The 9,692-nt window shown below is 36.0% G+C and overlaps 2 protein-coding genes across 2 annotated transcripts; one reads left to right on the forward strand and one right to left on the reverse strand.

Annotated features, from left to right (window-relative positions):
• LOC105158053 (Radical SAM superfamily protein) lies at positions 1-2,086 on the forward strand. Its single transcript, XM_011074674.3, has 2 exons — positions 1-956; positions 1,267-2,086. The coding sequence occupies exons 1-2, from the start codon at positions 145-147 to the stop codon at positions 1,892-1,894; spliced, it is 1,440 nt and encodes a 479-aa protein (XP_011072976.1). The 5' UTR covers positions 1-144; the 3' UTR covers positions 1,895-2,086.
• Positions 2,087-4,398: 2,312 nt separating this feature from the next.
• Positions 4,399-9,122, reverse strand: LOC105158054 (uncharacterized). The gene is made up of 9 exons (XM_011074675.3): positions 8,737-9,122; positions 7,688-7,710; positions 7,313-7,379; positions 7,027-7,236; positions 5,528-5,650; positions 5,396-5,453; positions 5,238-5,311; positions 4,913-5,001; positions 4,399-4,814 (listed from the first exon to the last, which is right to left on the reverse strand). The coding sequence occupies exons 1-9, from the start codon at positions 8,839-8,841 to the stop codon at positions 4,745-4,747; spliced, it is 819 nt and encodes a 272-aa protein (XP_011072977.1). The 5' UTR covers positions 8,842-9,122; the 3' UTR covers positions 4,399-4,744.
• Positions 9,123-9,692: the final 570 nt, after the last annotated feature.

Raw genomic sequence — 9,692 nt, forward strand, 5'->3', positions numbered from 1 at the left:
CCAAAGATACAACTTGGCCAAAAAATGCATTTTTCTTACATTGCGCATGCACCGACTGGGAAAGGCAAAGGTCTGATGAGTAGGGTAGAAATGATGAGCGGAGAAATTTTCCTATAATTGCTCAGCAATTTGCCAGACTCCAACATGCTGTTGAAATCAATGTTCGTTCCGCTATTCACTGCAGTTCCTGCCAGAGGCCATCCGGGAAAGCTCTCAGTTTGCTCAGTAAGGAATGTGGTGGCTCAGCGATGCCCACCAAATTGTCGACAAAATGGGTCATCCAACACTGCCTCGCTATTGCTACTGCACAAACTTCCTCCGATTTCAGCTTACATTCATCTCCCTTTCTGCCGTAAGCGTTGCCACTACTGTGACTTCCCCATTATTGCTCTTGGATCTTCCTCCTCAAACCCAGGAAATGATGAGGACGACCCGCGTATTCTGAACTACTTAGAGACGCTCTGCAGAGAAATTAAGGCTACTAAATTGGATTCAGCCAATAGCCCACCTCTTGAAACAGTGTTTTTCGGTGGAGGTACGCCTTCGCTGGTGCCACCGCGGCTTGTTTCCTCCGTTCTTGATGCGTTGTCTTATAAATTTGGGGTGTGTAGCAATGCTGAAATATCAATGGAAATGGACCCCGGCACGTTTGGCGAGGGGAAACTGAAGGAGTTGATGAATTTGGGTGTGAACAGAGTGTCATTGGGGGTGCAGGCTTTTCAAGAAGAGTTGTTGAGGGCTTGTGGAAGAGCTCATGGAGTTCGTGAAGTTTATGAAGCTGTCAAAATTGTTAAGTCATGTGGGGTTGAAAATTGGAGTATGGACCTCATTTCTTCACTTCCTCACCAGACTCTAAGCATTTGGGAGCAGAGTTTGCAGCTGACTATTCAGGCGCAGCCAACTCATGTTTCAGTCTATGATTTGCAAGTTGAACAAGAGACCAAGTTTGGAGTCTTGTAAGTCAAGTTTTAATTTGCAACGAACAGCTTTGTGGATATCATAATTGCAGAAAATGAAACTTTTCGTTCGTAAAGCTCAGGGCTCATGATATGTTTTGTTTGTGTTATCGTCTTAGTTATATATTTTTCATGTTTTAGCTTAATTATTGATAGTATTTACGAATGATTTTTCAATCAACTTAGTTAGGTAATGTAATGCTCTAGTAAGGACCAATTATCTGCAACTGCTAAACAATATTATCAATCTGTTTAATATAGAAATGGATTGTCATTGGACTACAATTTTAATATGATAATGTGTTTTCAGATACTCTCCTGGTGAATTTCCTTTGCCTTCAGACAATCAATCTGCTGAATTTTACAGAGTTGCTTCAAGAATGCTAAGGGATGCAGGTTATGATCATTATGAGATCAGTAGTTACTGCAAGAGTGGTTATCGGTGCAAGCACAATAGTACATACTGGAAGAACAAACCTTTCTACGCTTTTGGAATGGGTTCAGCTAGTTATGTTGATGGAGTAAGGTTTTCTAGGCCAAGGAGGCTGAAAGAGTACATGGATTACGTGCAGAATTTGGAGATTGGATTGACTAATTGTTCCGAGGATGACATTTTCGATGCAAAGGACTTGGCAATGGATGTTGTTATGCTCTCTCTTAGAACGTCAGATGGCTTGGATTTGAAGTCTTTCAGAGAAGCTTTTGGTGACTCACATATTCTCTCCATTTGTGAGGTATACAGGCCTTATGTGGAAAGTGGGCATGTAATCTGCTTGGATGGGCAAGGAAGAACTATTGCAGTGAATGAATTTCTATCTTCATTTTCCAATGAATTCTGGAGAAATGAGAAGCTGGCATATCTTCGGCTCAGTGATCCAGATGGTTTTTTGCTTTCAAATGAGTTGATCTCTCTCGCATTTGGTGCTATAGCTCCATGAGTTGTTCCATCCTTGCTTTCATCTGGTCATTGGAGCTTTACCAAACGTTTAAACATGTTGTAGCTTCTTTCTCAGCAATGATGGCTGCAGGACATCAGTAAAGTTAACTAAAAGTTTTTTCCAGGCAATTTGTAAAGACACCAGGTTTTACTCACTTTTATAGAATGTACAGCAATCACCAGAGTTGTTCAACATTGATTTCTTGACTTTTGTCCTTACTCCGCTTTATGGTTAGCAAAAAGTCTCGACTGAACTGAAACGCCTGATCACTAGACATCTAGATGATCAGAATAAGAGTTCTCCTGTTTAAATGATGTAAGAAGTAGAACTTGCTTGATCTACCCTTCCAGGCTACTACCGGTTTTCTGCCAACGGTCTCGTCTAAATTTCTTGATGTTGTTTAGCTGTTAGATTTGAGTGGCGGAACACAGTTTTTCTTTGCTTGGTTTTGAATTATAGGGTAAATTAAATTTACAACCCCTGAAGTTGGGCATAATTACAAACACATTCCTATTATATTGAAAATTATAATTAACATCCTTGAACTTTATTCTGTCTTACACAAAACTTCCTCAAGCAAATTTATGATATTCTAAAACTACCCTTTATAAAATTTTGATTGTAATTTGATTATTTATTTGGATCAAAATACCCTTTAAAAAAATTTGTAATATTTTAAAAAATTGAGGGGGAGGGAAGGAATAGGGGGGTTAAATGTTATGTTTCATTACACGTTACAGTTAAATGTTATATTTTAATTTTTTTTCTTTCACTATCAATTGGAAAATACACACATGAAGGTTTCAACAATCTTGCTCGAGATCATGAAACATTTGAAGAAAAACATCCAAGACCACCATAAAGATATAGAGGAAGAGGACAATGTTTTGATGATGTGTGAAATGGTAACTTAATTGTTATGCTTGTATGTGTAAATCTAGTATTCTTTGCTATTTTTGTTCTATGTCAAATCCTTCAAATACGAGTAACACAGATGAGCAAATGTCAAGTATGAATGTAATATTCACTTGTTGATCGTATATACAAAAACATCCACACTGTCTACATTTTACTTATTTGGATCAATATTATGAAGCCTGCTTTCTTTGTCAAGATAGTATATAACAATATGAAATTAATTGACAAGAACAAGAAAGGGCTGAAAAATAGAGAAGAATAAATTGCTTTAGAGGAGAGCATATTGAAGTGAGGGGTGCCCGTCAGGTCACATCCTATTGTCGTTATCGGACAATATTTGCATGGTGTTTCATTGTTGAAAAATGCATATGTGAGCAATGAATTTGTTGTGCAGTTGAAGGGGAAGACGTGGAGTTTGTCGTTCCGAAACTGGTACTTTTCTTGTGTGGTGTTGCAGCGGTGGTTATGCAATTCTGTTTTTGGTTGATCAGTGTGTGTATGTGAGCATTGATTTGTGTGTGTAGTTGACCGGGCGCGCAATGAACCAAAGAATATAAATGCGCTGCAGTGAAGATAGTCGAATGTTAGTGGTTTGAAGAGGATGTGTACGAGGTAGTGGACTAAAGGATAATCTGGACCAAATCCAGATTAAGTATGTTACAATTTTCATACCATATAACTTTAATATATCGGTTCAATTTATATAATTCTTTTGTAAAATAAAACTAGACACATATACGATGACATTCTTGAAATATTATGATTATTTAAAGAATATATAGTCTTTGAGAGAATTTTGAAATAGTGACCAAGAATCTATGACAGTGCAGACCAGCTTGTACAAAAATCTGAAAAACTCATTATATATAAATCAAATTATCATGTGATTCTTGTTGGGAACTAAACTAGAGAAATAGGAGTATTTGGAGTAAAGGTGTACTTGTATCAATTGTATTTTGGTTTGGGGTGAATTTATAAGTGGATACAGAGATTCTAACAAGAAAAATATGTGAAGGAGTAAGAGGGTTTTTAATAAAATAAATTCCTATGATTTAATATACAAATAATGCATCGTCGTAAAACCTAGGATGTCTAGTTTATTATACCTATACAATTTGTAAATTGGATAATTATAATTAAAATGATTTAATTAGAGAGCAATGCCCGTGCTGAGGGGATTCACATGAACTAATTGAATAAAATAAAATCATGAACTTTAAGGTACTGATAAAGCATATCAGAAAACATCTATTCATGCTCCTTCATGACCTCATACATGACTCTAGTGACACAGTGATAAAAAAATGCAAGTCTACGTTCTGGAATTAGACCATAAGGTTGCAGTGCAAGGACACCATGAAATCGTCACCCTTGTGAAAAAGTCCCAAGGAAAAAGTTGTTACAGAAGCCATTCCATCTTATTCTGTAGGAACTGATTCTGATCAACCAATCTCTAGAAAGTGAAAAATCTTAACACTGTGCAGGTCAAAAGATCTAGATAATATAGTTAAATTCCCACAATGGATCTGGACGGATAATTGCATGGGGAAGAATATCATGTCTATGCTAAAGAAATAAGAGAGGACTTTGCTAATTTCCCATAGTTTTAAAATGATATTTTCCAGAAACTTGACCTCAAACAACAAGAGTCGAACACCAGTTTTACAATCTTTTTTCGTTTCTGAAATGCGATCAGATGATTTCGTAATTGTACAACTAACTCTACTGGAAAACCCATATTATTGGGATCTCAAGAGAAAAATCGAGACTGACCCGACTACCTGAACAGAAATGAAAGAAGGAAGGCAGTAATTTTTAGACAACATGCAACAGAATGAAGAAGTGCAAATCATGGTTGAATCAGATCAGAAGTTTTTCCAAACCGTCGTTCTTGTAAAGAAACAAACTGTAGTGTTAAACAGACAGCTTCCATCAAGAGGGCTTTGGTTTTCTTCCATGTTTTGAGATGCGCTTGAGCTGTGTTGTTTGGGTTTTCATTTCTCTGCAAATACAAAGAGAGCCGTGAGTTAAGTCTTAGACATTGGAAATTTTACTCAAAATCCGTGTATACATTTCTCAAGTCACTGGAAAGAACAGTACCTCTGATACAAATATACAATCAAGTAGAATAAAGGAAGGAACATCAAAACCAGTACTGAAATTGCCAAGTAGAAGACACTGGTACGCTTCTGTATATGTGAGAAATGAGATAAACAGAATGAGGAGAAAAAATAACAAAAAACAAAATATTTATAAGAACAATTCCAAAAGAAAACCAGAAACAACTCAGTCAACTCAGTTTCATGGCCATTTCTTTAACGTCCAAAAGGGCGTAATCACATTCATTTTCTCATGAACTCACCAAAGTCATCTCATAATTATACGTAAAACGATATAAGTTGGGTGTCAAGGAATGACCACTTACCCTGCCTCCCCTAGAGAAAGGTTTTCTTGCTCTTGAGCAAGTGTGGGCATCACAGAATTGGCGTAAGAAAAATTCTGGTGTAACACCACCGCAAGGACGTTGTTAAGAAACACAAAAACTGCTATTTCATGCTTTTCTATGATTAAGAAAAATGGTACCATGAAGACGAGTTGCTGAGGGTCCCTCATTAATGGGAAAACAGCTGTCAGCAAGATTCTGCAAAGAGACACCAGATATAAACAAATGGAAAACAATCACCTAATATAAAATGTCAGGAACTCAAGAACAACCTCACATAAGTGACGGTTCCTCGCAGCAGCAGCAGGATTACACTTGGTTTTAAGAGATTGTGAATTCATCACAAAATCACAATGTAAAGCTCCACATAGATCCGCCAAGCACTTGCCATGACTCTGAATGCACAGAAGGCAATGATGTGGCATAGAGATATCAATCATGAACTCTACACAAAAACTCAGGGCCATGCAATAGAGGAACAAAGTACTCATGTCTAAGTGATCATGGAATTTCACAAAATTATGGTGCAAGATACAGCCAGGAATTCTTTTCATCATGTTAAAACTCAAAATGGAATGTACAGTCATTTTTAAGACGTTTCTGCATTACCAAACTGAATTGCACTACCATAAAATAATTGTTCAAAAGAAAGCAACTAAAAGGATTCCAATTACGTTAATTGTGTTTTGAAGTTGAGAGTTGAGGGATGTATAATTATGAGTCAAGTGGGAAACCACAAAAATCTGGACGGAGGATTCAAGGAGGATGGAGTGTGAAGAGAGCAACAAAAAGCTATTCATAGAAACTTCAAAATTCAATGAAGATTAATAACAGTGAATAATATTAGTAACTGAATTGTCAACAGATATCAGAAAACACAATGGATGTGCACCATAACTGGTGCAGTCTCCAATACTGGATACAATAGAATTAGTTACTGATGGTAATTTATAATAACTTTGTTACCGTTGGAAGCTGTGCATCACCACCACCCCCCCCCCCCCTCTCTGGTCATTCTCACTGTTCCTATCTTTACTGCTTGCTCAACAATAGAGCACCAACAATACTCTTACAATAAACAGATTTCTGGTATGGGAATCACAAAGACTAGTGGCTAGGCTGTAAAGTATCTGACAAAATCCACCTCCCACCCCATTTCTTAGCAGCCAGCGGTCAGCAATTACCCAAAAGCCCAACATAAGAACAGATAATTGCTGCAGCCCAAAATACACACAAGTATTGTTATTCAACATATCAGTCATATGACTACCCGGAAAACTACACCTGAAGATAATATGTCCTGTAATAGCATGAGTTCTTAACTATCGCGCAATAATAAGTGCGGATACAATTTTAAGTATTTTTCACCATTACATGGTTGGCACCTCCTAGGTACTCTTACTGGAAAACCAGCTTCAAATCTAATTCTTCTTTAATGTCGAAATAAGAAGAGTAAATATTCCCAAGTCCCAACCCAATATGTCAATTATAGGATCACAGAAAATACAGTCACCCAAACAAAGCAGAAACACCCATATGACCTCCCTCATTTCTCACTAAATATTTTTTAAAACGAAAATCAAAGAAATAAAATGAGTTCTCCAAAGCTAAGGAAGAACCATATGAAGTTTGCAAGCAAACTAAAAGGAGTTATTATATGAGATCATGCAATCCATCCATGATGCAGCATGCCTAACAAAACCATCGACAGTAGCTTGAACCCATTATTGACACTCTGAAGAATTGAGGAAGTAAAGACACTGTAACATACAACATTTAGAAGATTGTAGTGCCTGTTGTCAAAATGTTGATCCAAATACTTTTCAGCTCGGAAAATTTTCTTACAATACCCACATCGCCACTCATTTATGTCGATATGACTCTTATGCTTCTCTTGGTCTCTAAATATATCGTTGCTTGGATGAAGTCTGCATTGGCTTGAAAGTTGATACTTTTGCTTCTCCATAAAAGGCATGAGATACTGAAAAAAGCTCTTCGAAGTTAATAAGGTCTAGAGTTGTTCCCATACATGTATCCACATAGCAGTTTTTCGGTACCTCCTCTATTATTTTCCAGGCTGCTCGACTCCTCTCTCGGGAACAATGAACTTCAGTCTGCTCTTCTCTAAGATTTATAAGCATAAGAACAATAAATTAGAAGTCACCAACAATATGACCAGCACATGTTAGTAAGAAAAAAGAGACTCTCAAGTCTCAACCAACCAGATGCATCTTCGGTGGACTAATAAGCAAGGACTAACCAAATAGAACTATAAAATAAGAACCCTGGCCCTATGGCCCCTACCCAAGACCTTTACTGCAATAAGAAAAGCATGAAAGAAAAATAAATGAAATAAAAAAGGAGAAGAAAAGGGAACGCAGTGATCTGGAAACAATAGACAAGATAAACTTAAATAAAACAAAGGAAGTTACCTTGGGGCAGCAACGTCAGTACCCTGTGACAGAAGTAAATTCATAAGTTTGAACTGAATGAGAGACTAAGGTAAATTTTTTATGTGCACATCGAACTACTACTTTATCCATAAATAAAATGTGATCACATAAAACCACCTTTATACCGTGACTTCAATGCAAAGAACATGGTAAAGACGCTCAAGCAAGCATACTTTCTGAATTAAAGTGCAGCAAATAAAATAACTTGTCAAGACCTCAACATATTGAGCAATTTACATCCAGGATTAACAGTGATAAATACAGAAAGGATAAGTGGGGCTAGTCTACTAATAATAGCTGGATACTGCCCATGCCATCCATTAGAGGAGAGAAGATTTCCAGAAAGCCTCTAAATGCATCAGTTAAGGGGAGAACGAGTGGATGGCAATTTAAGAAAGTTATGGGCAGCACCCTGCTGCCTCAAATTTCTTTTCTCATGTTTCCTCTTCTGGTTTTAAGTTTATGCATTTCCATTCAAAAGTTCCTCGATCATTCTCTTTGCACGATGCAGTGGCATTAACCATAACCAACAGCGTTCGTACCCAATTTCCTTACATATATATGAATCTCAGCCTCGGGGCATTCCTCTATTAATTGCATATAAACACATATGAAAGATTATTTGTTTATCTATACACCATAACATGAAGCAACCAAAGTTTCTAAGAATGAGACCAAGTGTGAAATCCCGAGAAACTAATCTTTAGATTAGTGGGCCTTGATCTTATGAGTTTAGAAACAAACTTTTACTAAAAGACACAACCTTTTCCTTTCTTGCTCGCATCTTGTTCACCCCCTTAAAATAAGTTTTTTTCATTAAAATGTAGAGTATTCCCAGCATCAAACGGCCATCAGTTAAATCCAAAAATGTATAGAGAAACCCGCACAGATGGATAAAGATTAAAAAAAAAAAAAAAAAAGAAAATCTCATATTAAGATTTATGACATTTTACACATACAAAGTTGAACAATTTTTCCCTTTGGGGGGTTGGGGATCTTGATTCTTTAAAAGAATCAAACAAATTGACCTGGTTGGTTTGTGATTGAGAAGGAGATGAAGTAGCACAACAGAGCTGCAGAGTCATCCAAAGCAGAAAAATACTGTAAACAGCGCATCCTCTAGTCTCTCCCATCTGCCTACACCTCCTCCCTCCTCTCTCTCTATCTCTCTCTCTGCCAATATCCCAATAAAACTCAAGAACTGATGGTCTTCGTTCTTCACCAAATTGCCCAATTTTGCCTCTCAAAAACTAGAAACCTTTCAGCGGGATTCTAAGTTCAAGAAAAGCTCTTCACGTTGATTGATTTCAATTGGACATCCACTTCTGAAATCTTTGAACAGACGGTATTGTCAATCCCTCACTCTTTCCACTACACATAGTTCCTGAAAATAATTTTGTGACAAGGGGAACCCACCCCTTAGTTCACATTTATTTTCTAAATGAATTTTACCATATCAAAAAAAAAAAAAAAATTGAGAAACAGCGAATCGAAAAATTAAGTGAGTTACATTGATTTAATTATTTGGTCTACCATGGTTGGATTAATGTTCCCGTATTTATGTCATAAATAATTATTAATATTTTAAAAATAATATTAATATATTTAACGATCTATTCTTTTTTTTAAAAAAAAAAATTATTGTTTTTTTTTTATATTTAATAGTTCAATAGATATATAATATAATAAAATAAATTTAAGAACAAACTAAGAAAGTTCAAATACAGAAATAATATTTCACATTCTCAAACTTGACAGAAACTCTGATACACTATTATCATAAATAATCTAACAAAAATAGCAAAGTTGAATTGAAAAAAGAAGTTCGGATTTTATACTTAGAAATAACATAATATAGTTAAATTTAACAGGAATAATGTATATTTTTCAGAAATAATCTATTATCCTTTAAAAAATAACATAAAACTAGGGTACTTAATAAAAATAATACACATTTTAGAAGAGAAATTAAAATTTTATCATG

Source organism: Sesamum indicum, linkage group LG3, assembly GCF_026168435.1.
Source record: "Sesamum indicum cultivar Baizhima isolate 11 linkage group LG3, ASM2616843v1, whole genome shotgun sequence".
In the NCBI taxonomy this organism is placed as follows: domain Eukaryota; kingdom Viridiplantae; phylum Streptophyta; class Magnoliopsida; order Lamiales; family Pedaliaceae; genus Sesamum; species Sesamum indicum.